We start from the raw sequence: 16,254 nt of genomic DNA on the forward strand, positions 1-16,254 counted from the left end.
CAATTTTTTTGCATGTTGCGGGTCAAGAAGCTATTGACGTGTTTAATACCCTGAACCTATCACCGGAGGAAGCTAATGACTACGACGCGTTGGTTAAAGCGTTTGAAAACTACTGCTTGCCTAAGCGTAATGAGACTTACGAACGCTATGTTTTCCGCTCGCGTCGTCAGGCACACGGAGAGCCATTTGAACAGTTCTTTCGGGATCTGCAACTAAAAGCAAGAACGTGCAACTTTGGGGATTTGCGAGATTCCATGCTGCGGGACCAAATCGTGTATGGCATTTGCAGCACTTCCCTGCGAGAAAAACTTCTTCGAAAGAAAGACCTGACGCTGGTTACAGCAGTAGAATGCTGCAAAGCTGAGGAACTTGCCGAATCGCAAAATAGGGCGTGGATGGAGGAAAACAAGATTGAACCTGTTTCACGAACGCAAGCGAAACGCGGACGCCAAAAATGCCGGTACTGCAACTTCTCCCACGCGCCAAGGAAGTGTCCGGCGTTCGGCAAGACATGCAACAAGTGCACGAAGCCTAATCACTTCGCCGCCTGCTGTACAAGCAAGCGAGCAGCCGTTGATGACGTGTTCGAAGGAGCGGAGAGTGACAGTGACTTCGACGTTCTGGAGATCAGCACGACGGAAAGTAAGCGTGGCCCCGAAAGTCGCGACTGGATTATAACAACGAACATTGAAGGAACTGATGTGCAGCTGAAGGTCGATACGGGAGCGCAGGCTAACTTGTTGCCGCGTTCGCTGTTCAAAAGGCTCGGAACTAAGCAGCAGCCGTACCCCACGAGGAGCATCCTGCGCCATTATGGGGGTGGCGAAATACCACACAGTGGCAAGGTTCGCCTCGCCGTGCAGTTAGACAAACGGCGTGTGCTACTTGAGTTCTTCATAGTAAAGAAGAAGCAAGCCATTCTGGGCCTCGGGGCAAGTGAGCAACTTGGTCTGGTCAACAGAGTGAACGCGGTGGACAGCAGCGAGGCATATGGAAGCCTAAAGCAGACATTCCCGAGGATATTCACTGGCATTGGCAGGACGCGGTGCGAGTACAAAATGGTGCTTCGAGAGGACGCTGTCCCTGTGGTACAGCCAACCCGGCGTGTACCTTTCGCCCTCAAGAAGCCACTTAAGAAAGAACTTGACCGGATGAATGCTGCAAACATCATCGAGAAGGTGGAAGAACCATCAGACTGGGTAAGTCCCCTGGTTATCGTGAGGAAGAAAAATGGGGACTTAAGAGTATGCATGGACCCGCGAGCAATTAATAGGGCGGTGAAGAGAGAGCACTTTCAGTTGCCATGTCGGGAAGAAATCGAAGGGGATCTAGCGCATGCAAAGTATTTCAGCAGACTCGATGCCAACAGTGGTTTTCATCAAATTCCTCTCGACAAAAAGACATCAGAAATCTGCACATTCAGTTCGCCGTTTGGCCGGTATCGGTATCTCAGACTGCCGTTCGGTATTGCATCTGCACCCGAAGTTTTCCAGCGTACAATGAGCCAGATATTTGACGACCTCCCGGGAACACGTGTGTACATTGACGATGTGCTAGTGTGGGGTTCTACGCAAAAGGAACATGATGAACGCCTGTTCAAAGCGCTGGAAAGGGCACAGGCAGAGGGCCTAACTTTGAATGCAGAAAAGTGCATTTTCGGACGCACTGAAATCAGCTTCTTGGGTGATAAGATTAGTTCCAAAGGTATTGAGCCCGATCCCGACCTGATAAAGTGCGTTTTAAACCACCCTCCGCCAACGACCAAGAAAGACGTTCAACGCTTGCTTGGTACCGTGAACTATTTCGGCAAGTACTTGCCACTGTTGTCAGCCCATACTGAGGCCTTGCGCAGCCTGATTAGAAAGGACACAGTTTTCGAATGGACGCATGTTCACGAGCGTGAGTGGGCGCAGCTCAAGATGATGCTGACGGAAGCGCCCGTCCTGGCTATCTTTAATCCCGAGCTTCCCACAAAACTGTCGACGGATGCGTCAGCATTTGCACTCGGAGCAGTGCTTTTCCAACAACATGGAGGAGACTGGCGCCCGGTAGGCTACGCGTCGCGGGCACTCACAGAAACTGAGCGAAGGTACGCCCAAATAGAAAAAGAGGCCCTGGGCATAACATTCGGCTGTGAAAAGTTCAATGATTATGTCATAGGAAGACATATCGTTATCGAAACCGACCACAACCCATTATTGGCAATTTCAAAGAAGGAAATAGGCGACATGCCACCGCGTCTGCAACGACTATTTCTTCGACTGCTGAAGTACGAGTTTGAGTTGCAGTATGTTCCAGGCAGCAAATTGGTTGTTGCTGACACATTGTCACGAATCCCATCACGGGAACAACCAGAAAAAGGCACAACGGACGTTGAAGTTCATGCCGTGGGCGCCCTGACTGCCGTCGTCGGACCAGCCACCCTATCCCGTCTGCAGGTAGCAACTGCCAGTGATGCTACGGCGCAAGACGTCATCTCCAGGCTGCAGTCATCAATGCCTATAGAAGGTGAACTAAAGTCCTTCACACAAGAACTTTCTGTAGTCAACGGAGTACTCCTCAAGGGAACCAAAGTAGTCGTGCCTGCAAGCATGCGAACAGAGATGCTGCGACGAGTGCACCAAGGGCATCTCGGCTTAGGAAAATGCAAATCGAGGGCTCGCAAGTTGATGTATTGGCCAGGAATGTCAACAGATATTGCTCAGTTCATTGACAGGTGTGACGTTTGCAAGAAGTTTGCTTATCGACAGCCTGACGAGCCCCTGTGCCAGCGCAGCGTTCCAGACATGCCATGGGCCAGAGTTGGTACAGATCTTTTTCAACACGCCGGAAAGCATTTTTTGGTTGTCTATGATGCCTACTCTAATTTTCCAGAAGTCGAGCACCTGAAGGAGACCTCTGCAACAACTGTCATTCATAAACTACGTCAGATCTTTGCAAGGCATGGAATACCACTAGAAGTTTGCAGTGATGGCGGCCCGCAGTTTGCGTCAAAAGAGTTTAAAGATTTTGCGGCTCGTTATGACTTTGTGCATACGATTTCAAGTCCACGTTTTCCCAGGTCCAATGGGCTCGCCGAGAAGGGCGTACAAGTGGTCAAGCGGCTTCTGGGCAAGACTGAGACCAAGAAAGAGGACTTCTATTTGGGCCTTCTCAACTACAGGGTGTGTCCTCTCGAAGATGGCCGTTCACCATCGGAACTGCTAATGGGACGAAGTCTAAGAACGCTACTTCCAAATTTTTCAGCGTCATCCTCAGGTCTCGTTCAAAAACATGTTCAGGCAAGGACCTCAGGAAGACCACTACCTCCGCTACAGAAGGGAGACGTCGTCCGAATCCTCCGAAATGGTAGATGGGATATCAAAGCGCAAGTCCAAGATCTCGTGGCCCCGAGATCGTACACCGTTCTGACTGAGGATGGCCGGATTTTCCGTCGAAATAGACAGCACCTTCGCAAAACACCAGAAGCGTTCTATCGAACCATCCATTACCAGGCGGACGACTGCGACGACGCCCCTGATTCATCTCCGAGCGCTGTCACACAGCAGAGGCAAGAACCTCCGCAGGCCACACAGGACCGACCACCAGCAGGCACACCAGGAGTGCCCAACATTGCAGATTCACTGCGACGATCTACCAGACCGCGAAGACCCCCAGACCGCCTGGCCTACACGCACGGGTTCCAGCAGACTGAAACAGCCTAGGAGTGTCGACTGCTACGCATCGATGTTGAGTGCTTTCAGTGCTTTCAGTGCTTTCAATGCTTTCAGTCCTATCTGTGTTTTCAGTGTTTTCCTTCTTCAAAGAAAGGAGGATGCAACGGCCAGCCAAGGCAGCAACACTGGGCGAACAAGGAGAGCAACGCTGTGCGCAAGCGCGGCTATATATGCGTTCCCGTGTCTTCAATAAACGCTTCTTCGTGTGGTGATCACGGTGTGCATTACGCTCGATACACAAATAACAATTAATCATTCATCTGAGCCTTTAACCAATTAATTGCTTTCAATGTGGGGTTTTTACCGATTAATTAGTCGATATTTTTGCCGGGCATTTTTTTAAAAAGTTGAAACACTGTTATCTGCTCTTGTAGGAACCATTTTAGTGTTTGAGAGGTGGAACAATGTTTGAAACTCCAGTGTACAAACTTTCAATAAAGAAGTATCTTTAACTTGTTAAAGACTAAATATAGTTGGAACTTGTCGTTTTTGAAAAAGATAAATATAGTAAGATGCCACTTGGTGCAGAATTAAATAACATACAACGGTGTAGTGAATCCCCATATAGAGTACAGTGAAACAAGAAATAAGAATAACAGCAACAGTGAGAGTTGAAGTCCAACTGAAGTATGCAAAAAATTGCAAAATACACAGGGGAAAAGAAAATTGCTGATTTAACATTTTAAACGGCATGCTCTTTTCTACAGAGCTAAGGAATGTCAATTGGCTGAGAGGTTTGGGTGAAACCGACACCTTCTTTGGATGGTCACATAACCAGCATGCGCGAATAGATGATTGGACGCTATACATTTACTGGAATAATCGACATGAGCTCCATCGCTATGTCAAACACATGCTCCATACTGGTGCACATGCTGTGCCATGTCTTTAGTGGACTGGGAGTAGCGTGACAACGACTGGGTTGCCATTGTATGCCTTGAATTGCGAGGGCATTTCAAACCTCCGCCTTAAGGCAGTGTGGTGGCGTGTGCGGTGTGCTAGAAGAGAGGGGAAGCGCTCGGCTCAGCATCACTCGGGACTCTGAATAACAGTTGACAGTCGCTCTGCCGCAGCTGCACCGTCTCTGCTCGTGCACCGCCATTCCTGTACAATTTCGAAATTTTTGCGCTACACCTGTTGAATTCTCAAAAACGATTAATTTAACAGGCCCTACCAAATAGGTCAAATAAATGAAAGGTGGGCATACAGGAAGCTAAATCTTTTTGCGGGATGCATTTATTCTTTTAATCATTCATCGATGTTACCAACCCTACTGAAGGAGTACCTGCATATCTTCATGCAGTAGCGGTAATTGTGGATCTTAGTAGTTTAGCTACTGCAGCTTGAAGCACCAGAAAAGATAACGAGCATCATATTCATGTCACAAAGTCGAATATAATGCAAACCATGTTCTGAGGCCAGAAATTTGTTAAAAATTTTATATTGTTAATTATACTGCAAGATAAACTTGCCTGATTGCTGGTGATTATGTATTTGTGCACGAATTGACAAAGCGTTATTCGGTCATATGTGTAGCAAGATTATGCAACTACCTTTGAACAGGTTTTTTTGAAAGACTGGACACTTCTTGAAGAGGATGTCTTTCAAGATGTATTGAAGGAGCTCCCACTGGATGAGAGGATCTTTATAGTTGCGGAAGTTATACCACCAGTCGAGCATGATTCTTCAGGTAAAATGTGTAATGCTTCTTGTTGTTAATTATGTGTATATGATAGGCTGTTGCATTTTGACGTTATTCCTAGTAAAGCACTGTGCTTGACTACTTGATGCATGATGATACTTGAGGAAACGAGCAAAAAAAATGAGTCGCAAACACGTATGTGATTCGCTGGTTTCCTCAAGTATCAGTATGAGCCAACTGGCCCAGCAAGCAGCACTTCTTGGTGCAAAACGTTTTTTCACGTTTAGCATAAATAGAAATGGGCAGCTCAAACACAATTGGAGAAGTGCTTTCTTACAAGTTAGAGTTTTTAATGAAAACAGTGAATAAGCAAGCTCTGTTGAAATCTACAAAACCAGTGAACATGCAAATACAAGCTCAATACGTTAAACTGACTGAGCAATCATCTAAAGTGCCACATTTGAAATCTGAATCAATGGGCTGCCCAATAGTGGATTGTATCAGTCATAAAAGTATAAAGTGCAGGCTACACTTGATTAGCCTATTTTATGGCTGAAATTATCAGAACTAGTGGTTGCACGACACGGGAATATTAAAGGGACACTATAATTTTACTGATGTGCTCCTTTAAACTTGAAGCCATTGTAGCATAAATGAAACCACACAAGGAACAAAAGACTGGACACCACAGGCACTACACTCACAATTCATTTATTACTAGAGGCTAGAAGAGAACATAAAATAACATGTGGATGCGCAGTGGTTCAACTTTGCAATGAGAAAGAAAAAAGTTTTTTTCTTTTTAATTACCATGTGGAACCACTGCGCCTCCACATTTTATTCTATGTTCTCTTTTAGTCTCTAGGAGAAGCACCCGTGGTGTCCAGCTTTCTCTTCCTTGTCTCTTGTTTCATTTACGCTGCAATGTTTCAAGTTTCAGACTACCCGAAGAAAAGTTATTTTGAATTTCCTTCAAGACTGTTTACATTTCCTTGGCAAAAGTGGGTTGAGCAATAGCAATCCAAATAAAAGAGTGTATTTACTTTTTTGAATTTCATACCCAAATTAAAGCAATGATGACATCTTGGTAATGCTGCCTGTTTCATGCAACCTGATATAGTTGGTCTGTCTTTATGCAGGAAAAGTAAAAAAATATATATATATTTTGGGGTTTTACATGCCAACACCACACTATGATTATAAAGCATGCACTCCAGCTGAATTTTGGCCCCTGGGGATCAATAATTGCAGGAAAAGTTCCTGAAATTCCTGGATTTATTACACTTAGATGAGATTTAATTGAATGTGATCCAGCACCATTCTGTTTGTTGGTTCACGGTGGGATGGGAATGCAGGTCAAGATAGAACACAAAGGGCTCTTACATCGAATGAACATAATAAGGAAAAATGACATGTCATAATTATCAATAGGCTGTTGGCGAGGAAATTTGATAGCAGTGTTCTATTGCAGAGAGTATGGTAAAACAACTATATAAAAACACTACTTAAAAAATTGTCCTAATGCTTGGTGTACACTGATGCAACTTGTCGAACCCTGGTGTAACCAAAGTGGTTTCATGGAATTAGCTCTTCAGTCTGCTTTTGCATGCATGGACATCAGTTCTGACAAATTACGAAGTGCATTCACATTCTGTGTACAGACAGGTATGTGATGGCCGTGGCCTTCATTCTGCAGTTTTCAATGTTTACCCTGATGAGTTAGTGGCCTCTGTGGGCAACCCATAAATTGTTACAACTTCGCAGAATCTTGTTCATTACTTTTTGGGCACAACAGATGACTGTGTTAGTCTCTTTAGAGGCTGATATTTTCTTTTATACTTTCTCTTGGGCACACAACCTAAATAACTTGAAAGGTACTATAAAGACAATGTTAAATCCACGCTTGTATGCAACCGCTTTTGAGGTTGGGGAAAGGACGTTATTGAACGGCATTAAAGCTTATTGGTTTAATTTTTCTTACAATCACAGGGTCGACAAGTTAAAATTTTCAGTGCATTCACACAAGACACAAGAATGAGTAAAAAGCAGTCCTGAGTTTTCAGTTTATGCCCTGCAGAGGCCAAAACAGACTGGCATGGTGTTCATGACCTACCACGGCCTTGATGACAGGCTTAGAGACTGCTTAGTAGCATTGAAGGCCTGGTGTCAACACAAGCTTCTCTGTGCACTATAAGCAGTGCAACTGCACTATGTTACTTCAGAAAGCCTGTTGGTGTGTAGCAGTACTGCACGTAAGGCCAAAAGTCTTGAAGTTGCTTATATTTCACACATCAGGGGGATATTCTGTAAGTGTCCACCTAGTGAAATGTCCATTTCAGCTGCAGCGGATTGGCTGGAGCTGAACAGGCGAGAAGGAAACTTGCTGTGGGTGCCTGTTTCCTTCTCTCTCGTACCCCAGTACAGCCAATCAGCACTTCAGCAGCAGCTGAAATGTACATGTCCATTAGAGGGGATATTTCCAGCATGCCACCATACCCTCACCCACTCCCCTCGTGCAAATACAGCTTTGGGGCATTGACAGATAAGAATTTTTTTTATTATTTTAGGTATCTCGCAAGCAGTCCCCGTGACTATTGTTGAAGATGAAGTGAGCATACCCCAGTTCAACTTTCATTTTGAGAATCTGCCAAGAAGTGTGCAAGATGCTTTACAGGCAGCTCAGGCACTTCCTCCCAGAGAAAGGAGGGACCTTGTAAGGTGCATTGCATATGACATGATGCACGTTTCACCACGGCCTAGGAGAGAGTTTATCCGCAGTGTCACTGAGGCTATAGTAAGGCGATTTCCTGTTTGCCTTCAGGACCGCACAGTCAATGGCAAGGTTCTTGGTTGAGGATACGATTCGCTGTTCCAGCAACTTGAAAACAGAGTAGAGAATTTGGGTCGTGTGAAGAAGCAAGGATCACCATCAAACGTGAAGACCAAGAAACGCTCATATGGCTGTTCCAATTGGCAGCCAGTGTGTGTGCAACCAGTCGAAACCATAGCTGAAAAGGTTCAGTTTCTTAAAGAGGAGGGGCAGAAGACACTGCGAGAGATTAATGTAACCTTGGCACAGACCTGTATGGACGCAACTTATGGTGAACAGCGAACGTTTATAAATTCTGATGCACCAGTCCACAGCACAGCAGAAGTCAAAGAGGAATGGGCATTGCCCTTCCACAAGCCCTTTTTTTACAAACATGCCTGTCAGCTCCTTGGCAAAAATGTGAAGGTAAGAACTCCTAATGGCAAATACTTATGTCTAGCATTACCAGTGTTTGCCCATGCATTGAGCACTCCACAAGACAATTAAGGTAAGACACATGAAATGGCCTCTGGAAGCGAAGTCTGAAATGTTATCCGAAACAGCAGCACATAGTCTGAGTATGTCTTATTTTGACATATTCATTGTGCTTACTTTAGAGGAACACAGGTAGAGGCTTTTTTTATTTTACGCCTCATAATAACGAATGTAGAGGAACACTGAAACAGTTTTCGTGGCTATGTACAAGGGAACCCAGTCGTAGGGTGGATCCCTGTAATCATCAAGACACAAATTTAGGTGCTCTGCACAAAGCGTGTAATCTGAGTTTTAAACATCTGCATTCTATGTAGAGTGGGGTAGTAATGTCACTTCCGCAAGTGATCTGGTTGACTCCTCATGTGCTATCAGGAATATACTTCATTTAAGCATATTTTTAATATCAAATGTTATAAACTGACATGTCTCTTCAAACCAGTAGCACATTCATATTTAAAACAGTGCCAAAAACATGGACAAGAGAGAACACAGGACGAGTGCTGTCCTGTGTTCTCTCTTGTCCGTGCTTTTTTGGCACTGTTTTAAATATGAATGATCCGTACCAACTAGCTCGCACCCAAACCCTTCTCAGTAGCACATCTCTGCTTTGAGAGTGCGGGTTGTTTGTACACATGATCTTGAACATACGTGCGAGGGAAGTAGTACAATAAAGAGTTTCCTCCGAAAAGTGGGGCTTTTTGAAAGCTTTGTGTGGCTACATAGAGAAAGGCGAGGAATGAAAGAGAATGTGACAAACATTAAGAATCACATGGTGGCAAGGACGGATGATAGAACATGGAGGATTTCTCACATGAATGTGGGTGCAGCGATATCTTCAGCGACAGAAACATGAATGGTACCAATGCTGTATTGCACTTGCCTTGTACTGCACTGCAGGTGTGTGTAGGGAGTTATCTGCAGGTACTGCATGCTGTAGAGAAGGCGAGTGCTTCACATGAACTTTATTTTTAGGCCAGCATCACCACAGTAGTTAGAAAGACTGCATTAAAAAGTGACACAAGGACACGCTCAGTTCAAATTAACTTGAACAGACACTCGCTTCACTCTCCAACCTGTGCCCAAAAAGGTCGGACATAGGCTTTGCCGCTTGGCAGAATGTCAAGGGAGAATGCCGCAGCTTGAAAGGATGGTAATGTTTAATCGCTTGTACCTTCATTTAATATGGCCTGCTGGCATAATGTTCCTGTGAAAAAGCACTTCGTGTGAGGTACTGTCTAGGGGATACTTCTAGGTATAACATAGACGGTTTCATGGACCCTTTAACAACTTCACGTTAACTAACCAAGAGGTCTTCCTTCAAAAGTGGGAAACATCTGTACAGGATTAGCTGGGTCATTAGGAAGCGTCAGAACCTCATGTTGCAAGACGATTGAAGGAAGTAAATGCTGCATCTTATGCAATGCAGGAATGGTGTGTAGGTTTGTGGATAATGTTCTCTGGTTTGTATAATTCACACAGATTGGCCTTGGTGTTAGTTTATACTCTGATGGTGTAATTTAAGCTCATTCGCTGCCAAAGCTGCCAAATCACTAGGCCCAATAACAGCGGCATATTGTCAAAGCCACAATTTGCCTGGCTAGAAGGTATGGCTGGTTTAAAAGCTTGTTTATAGATGGCGTGACGGGTAACATATGCTATACTTGGTCAAAAATGTCAATATATGGCACTACATCTTCATGACAATGGATTAGTTTTCTATATTTTTATCAAGTTTCGCGGAAATTGTGTAACACCTGTAAGCTCCAATAATAATTGGCATCGAGGCCGTGCAGTATACGCATATTCGGTAGCCAATAGGTTCAGTACTCCTCAGCTAATAAATGTGAACAGTGGCACATAAAAGCAAACTATACGAACAGGAAATGTTACTTTAGATTTGTAGTACACTCATCCTTATCATAAATGCTTTCCTGCTATGTTTAGCAAGTTCAAAGTGGGGAAGCACATAGGATCATTGAGAATTCTGTGGATAACAAAATGGAGTTAGATGCATGTGCCACTGATGGTGGTGCTGTCCCTGCACATATTGCCAAGTCAGGAATCACATTCATTATAGGTATAGGTACGTTTTAGCCTCTGCTGGGAAACATGGCTTCGCTCTGCCCTGAAAGGTAGTTTGGTAACAGTTGCTTTATATGCTGTGGATTGTGGCCATTCAGCAGTGTAAGAATGTTTTCCTTGTTATGAAATACAGCACACTATCTGCACTGATAGAGTGTGCCAAAGTTTCTGATTGATAATATGTAGACTGCATGAATTCCTGTTGGTTGCCAATACAGTAGTGCACAAAAAGATATATTTTGCATTTTGGGTTCTCATAACGCTGGTACGGCATTATGTCGTACTGCTAATCTAGGGCAATAGTCTCTTGAACACAAGCTACCATGTTATCCTATTTGCACTCCGTAGCCCACCAGCCATGCACACGACGTGCATATTCCAAGAATGTATCACAAGGAAACCATTTACGTCAACCAGTGTGCCAATATATCTGTGTGCTGGTGAGATAAATTCTTATGGTCGATGGAGAGGTCATCCAAGCAATTGGCTTGGCGTGTTACAAGTTTGATATAACAAGGTATCAAAGGTCAAGCAAGAAAAAAAAGAAATGTGCATGCATCCACTTGTACAGAACCTCAGTAAGAGGAAACGGTGAGCACCATGAAATGAACAAAATGGAAAGTGACGCTTTTAGAACTGCCAAGAAACTAAATTTTGTCAATCTGTGTTCCTGTGGCTTCACCTCAGAGATGGATTGTTTAGTGACGGTGCCGTAAAACTCTCATTCCCCTTTCCGAGTTTGTGTGCGAGTGAATGCTTGTGCATTTTTTTCCTTTGTCTCATCCTGCGATCGCGTGCTATGTATATTAAACCTGTAGTAACACGCCAGCCTCTTTCTCGGGTAACTTCTCCACCTACCATTAGAATTTATCTCGCCAGCACATGCATATATCAGCGTACTGGTCAACATAAATGGCTTCCTTGTGATGCATTCTTGCAATATACAAGTTGCGTAAACAGGAAGTATGCTAAGCTCTGTGAATAGTGTAACATAGCAGTGCGTTTTCTAGAGACTTTTGTCCTGGGCTAGTGGTATGCCATATGGCATAATGCAGCACTAGCAGTACCAAAATTTTGAGCAATTCAGTTCACGTTAAACAAAATGCAAAATATCTTTTTTTTCACTATGGTATCTAGTAGCTTGCGCAGTACCTGCAACAATGGCTTGCATATGAACAAATTCTGCTGTTAAAGCAGAGTCCTACTTTAGGCACGACCTATGGTGCCTGGCGCATATTTTATGGCAACATTAGACATTAGGTTGTTATGGAAGCTAATGTTTTGTTTTTAATATTCTTTCGATGTAAATGTTTTTCTTTTTTGTTGAGTTTTTGGCACTTCGAATTTTTAGAACATGGTCATAGTTATTTTTGTTAGAAGCCTATTTTCAGTTGTTGGAAGGCATTGTCTGTCGCAGATGCTTGGTTTTCCACTGACTGCTTAAAATAATTATCAGTGTGTTTCTGGCTGTGTTTTTTTTTCAGTGATTTGGTATGTACTTTTCTTAGTTGAAGTTATGTTACTCAATTTCAGGGGATATTTGAGGAAAACCTGTCTGGCATTGCACCTCTGCTCACGAAACACTTGAACACTTTAACTGCACCAAGGAAAGAACTTATGCAGTGGATTGTTCAGGTAGAGCTTCAGGAGGGGAAAGGAAGCCAGCACGCAAAAGAAGAAGCCACCATTCCACTGTTGGCTGCCTACTTCAGAGATGATCCAGATGATCTCTTTCGTGTTCTTGAAGTAAGCAATGCTTATTCCATGTAATTCAATACACACTATGCTGTAATAGTTTTACAAATTATCTGTCCTAACATTTCAGTTGAATTTCCTAAACAGCTAAAGTGGTACAGAAACTGCAGCCAAATTGTGTTTTGGCTCAGTGAATGTGGTAGACACCAATATACAACAGCTCAAGGACTGCATATTGTGCGATTGTTCTTCCTAATAAACAGCTGTTGGCTAAGTATTACTTTTAAAAACACAATTCGCTGAGAGTGCAGAGAATAATTACATCACCTCTTATTGTGACCACCATAAAATCTGTTCAAAGTGCAATGCCGTTTCAGATGTGAGCAGGAGGCCAGATCTAAGAAAAACGAATGTTGTGATCATGTGGTAGCATGCTCTTGCAGCATAACCATGCCATGAAAAGTTGTGCCCATTGCGCACTTGACAGGAGCAGATGTAGCAGAAAGAATGTTTATGCATTCCGAGTGGAGCATAACGTGAAGGATGGAAGAGCTCATTTGGCAGTTCAGAGCCAGTTTTTTAGACGTGTCATTGGTGTCACCTTCTACCAAAGCAATAAGCTGTCTTGTGTGCAAAAGTGTGATTCCAGGTCAACAGCACCTTCTGTTTTTGTTAATTATTGAGCCTCCAGCTTCAAAGCTGTTTGTTCTATGTTCGCTGCATTAAAAAGTTATGTATTTATTTGTTCTGCTCTTAAGCAGTTCTGGTGGCAGTTGCCAGCTTTGCTCATTGCTCTCTCTTTTCTGTGTATATGTTTAGAAATCAAATAATAATAATAATAATTAAGCAGTTGAAGCTTTATTCCATTACGACATTGTGGAAAGCTACACAAAAACAGAAACAGCTGATTTTAGGTTTCTGTGTCACTACCAGTGCTCATTTAATGCTATCTAGGTTGCTTAGTAAATATGTAACGTATGCCAAGGTTTGTGTGTGTGAAGGCATATATAGCATTTCTTTATACAGTTGCCAACTGATTAAGATGCTCTATTATTCAGACAACGTTGCGGCACCACCACTCGGCCACATAGACTTAATATAGACCAAAATATTTAACATGTACAGCGCATCGTTTGATAATTGGGGCTCTGCCTGCACGACCGTTTGCCTATTCGGTGATCAACTTGCGCAGGAACAGCACTAATTTTTTCTTGATACGACACTGACAAAGTCTGAAGAACCTTCTCAAAACAGAAACTAGTGAAGTATGGTTGATCAGTGTAGTAGTCGCAACGTGTCCAAACCATGGGACAAGCCAAGGCATGCAAGTTCTGTGCATCCAGCATTTCTTCTTTTACATGGTAATATTGACAAGTCCAAGGCAGGTTCTTTTATTACTATAATAAATGTTTGTCCCTTGGAATCATCAAGCAGCTTCAAGTGGCACCACCTTGACCCTTAGTGTCTGCGCCAATAAAGGCGGCGATTTATGAAGTGCCGTACAATGACTTCTGTCAAAGAAACTCGCCACCATTCGACTACAGATCATGATTGAAGTCTGTATGGCTTGGCAGGGGATGGAGGTTTAGTGCATGCATTGACTTCATCTATCTGTAGTGACAGCACAACAAAGATTGAAATGCACACATGCTGGCATGCAGCAAAGTGCTGACATTCATTTAGGGGGTCCCATCAAGTCCGAATGTTCTCCTTTCTGGGGTTTTACGTGCCAAAATTAGTTCTGAATATGAGGCATACCGTAGTGGAGGGCTCCGGATTAATTTTGACCACCTGGGGTTCTTTAACGTGCATGTGCATGTATGCAAAGAAAAATGCACAGCAATATTGGTATTGTTCAATATTTACTACATAGCGAATAGTGGCATACCTTCTTTTGAGCCATTGCTCTGTTTAAGCTTCGTACTTCAGATTTTGAATGTTAAAAAGTTAGTAAGAGCCTAGTTTTGTATCATGCGAACAAGCCAGAGTGGTCACAAGAAGAAACAAAGTAATCAATTGTAGTGGAACTAAGAAAGCCTCAGCCTGTAGACATTTTGACAAGTTTCCTTGTACCTGATGAAATCAGGTCCCCTTATCAAAATGTTGGCTCCTGGCTGACACTTCCCTTGCTTAGCAGTATTTGACTTGTCTCTTAGCTGTATTAAGGATCACAAACATGAAATCTGTTTCAATCTTGAAGCTTTTTACTGGCCCTGAGTAGCCCATTGCTTATTTATTGTTTTCTTTGCCACGATGGCCACACTTCCATGGGGGTTAAAGGCGAAAACACCCGTGTGCTTAGTTGAGGTGCACGCTTAAGAACCCCAGGTGGTCCAAATCATTATGGAGTCCCCCGCTACGACGTGCCTCATAATCAAATCGAGTTTTTGGCACATAAAACCCATAATTTTTTGTTTTCTTGAAAATCCGTAATGCCACCCAAGAGCAGTGTGAAATCAAATTAATTGGTGAAACTAATCTAATATATTCAATTGCTTCCATTTTGGAATACTGGGGCTCTTTGGCATTTGTGCCATTGTTTAGTTCTCAAGGGCTATTCTTTCTTTTCACAGGAAGGTACAAGCATCACGGAAGTGATAGATGACTTGCCATCTACACCAATTGTGGTGGCATTAGGTAAGACACTAATGTTCAAAGTCTGTAATGCAGTGCAATATGCCTTCGCAACAGCACCTCTTACTGTAGCTTTGTATGCTATATATTTTAAGCCTGTTGAGAAGTGTGTTAACTGTTGAAGTAGCAAAGCCTGTGATAAAGAAGATCGAAACATGTCATCCAGCCATCCAAAATAATGAGCAAACCAAGAAAGCAGAAATACCCGTCTACGCTTGTAAAATGTGCGCAAATGCTTCCGTCTTTCGTAAATTGCAGAAAAAACTGGCGAGAGGCTTACAGTATTTCTTTTACTTTGATGGTAGCTTTGTAATGAAACATCTGGCAGTTAAGTTGGACCTCATGCACATCAGCTTGCCGTCTTCCTATAGCTATGCAGTGCTTGCAGTCCTATCCCAGGTAAACATCTTCAAATGGTATGCAGATTTAAGGACTGTAGGACTGACTTCACTTATTTTTAATGCACTGGGTTATCTTGCCATGTTGCGTTCAGCGGGTATGAGAGACCAAATTTTGTTCGCATTTGTAGATTTTGTATGGTTTACTTCCAAGGTCTCTAAATATGCAGGGCAAAGAGAGAAAATCCTACATTTTGCTGATAAAATGCCTGATGGCCTTACTAAGTATCAAAATTCCAGAAAAAAACTCTCTAGGTATAGTAATTACTCAACAGTCGGCAACACTAGTTTATTCAGCGATTAAATATTAACTGATATGACTAGCGTGTAGATGTGGTCTCCATTGCCTAATGAATATCATTTATAGAAATTTCTTTGGTGCTTATAAAATGTGTATTATGTATCATTACAGGAGGCATATTTGAGAAGAAATGTTTTGTTGTTTGCGAGCAGCAGCTAATGTTTACGGAGAGCACTGGCTTCAGAGAGGCAGCATGTCTTGCCTTCTCATGCTACTATGTCTTTAACCTGAGCTATGCAAAGGGAGCAGCTGCAACACTTGAGTTCATTCAGAGGTGAGTTGTGCCACTTTAGTGCTTGAATTTCTGCCTATCTCTGAAAGCAAATTTTTAACATCTTTAATTATGATTGATGTGGGTGTCTGAAGGGCAGACTTTTTTTACCATCACTGAAAAAGTTTATAAAAAATTACATTACTTTTTTCTCACTGAATATTGATAATAGTGCAGCATGTTATACAAAATGAAATACATTGTTGAAATC

At 43.0% G+C, this 16,254-nt stretch overlaps 2 protein-coding genes across 2 annotated transcripts; both read left to right on the forward strand.

The window, feature by feature from the left end:
* Nucleotides 1–232: 232 nt before the first annotated feature.
* LOC125944529 (uncharacterized) lies at nucleotides 233–3,922 on the forward strand. Its single transcript, XM_049665025.1, has 3 exons — nucleotides 233–1,199; nucleotides 2,289–2,508; nucleotides 3,040–3,922. The coding sequence occupies exons 1-3, from the start codon at nucleotides 255–257 to the stop codon at nucleotides 3,702–3,704; spliced, it is 1,830 nt and encodes a 609-aa protein (XP_049520982.1). The 5' UTR covers nucleotides 233–254; the 3' UTR covers nucleotides 3,705–3,922.
* An 8,426-nt stretch (nucleotides 3,923–12,348) lies between these two features.
* Nucleotides 12,349–16,050, forward strand: LOC119444727 (uncharacterized). Its single transcript, XM_049664721.1, has 3 exons — nucleotides 12,349–12,490; nucleotides 15,013–15,076; nucleotides 15,884–16,050. Exons 1-3 carry the CDS (start codon nucleotides 12,362–12,364, stop codon nucleotides 16,048–16,050), a joined length of 360 nt encoding a protein of 119 aa, XP_049520678.1. The 5' UTR covers nucleotides 12,349–12,361.
* The last annotated feature ends 204 nt before the right edge of the window (nucleotides 16,051–16,254 follow it).

This window comes from Dermacentor silvarum, chromosome 3, assembly GCF_013339745.2.
Source record: "Dermacentor silvarum isolate Dsil-2018 chromosome 3, BIME_Dsil_1.4, whole genome shotgun sequence".
Lineage (NCBI taxonomy): Eukaryota > Metazoa > Arthropoda > Arachnida > Ixodida > Ixodidae > Dermacentor > Dermacentor silvarum.

Coding starts and splice junctions, on each gene's coding strand:
- LOC125944529 (XM_049665025.1), top strand. CDS start 255: ATGCTGCGGGACCAAATCGTGTATGGCATTTGCAGCACTTCCCTGCGA. Junction 1,200..2,288: donor TGGAAGAACCATCAGACTGG/GTAAGTCCCCTG, acceptor TTTGAGTTGCAG/TATGTTCCAGGCAGCAAATT. Junction 2,509..3,039: donor GTCATCAATGCCTATAGAAG/GTGAACTAAAGT, acceptor TTGTGCATACGA/TTTCAAGTCCACGTTTTCCC.
- LOC119444727 (XM_049664721.1), top strand. CDS start 12,362: ATGCAGTGGATTGTTCAGGTAGAGCTTCAGGAGGGGAAAGGAAGCCAG. Junction 12,491..15,012: donor ATCTCTTTCGTGTTCTTGAA/GTAAGCAATGCT, acceptor TTCTTTTCACAG/GAAGGTACAAGCATCACGGA. Junction 15,077..15,883: donor ACCAATTGTGGTGGCATTAG/GTAAGACACTAA, acceptor GTATCATTACAG/GAGGCATATTTGAGAAGAAA.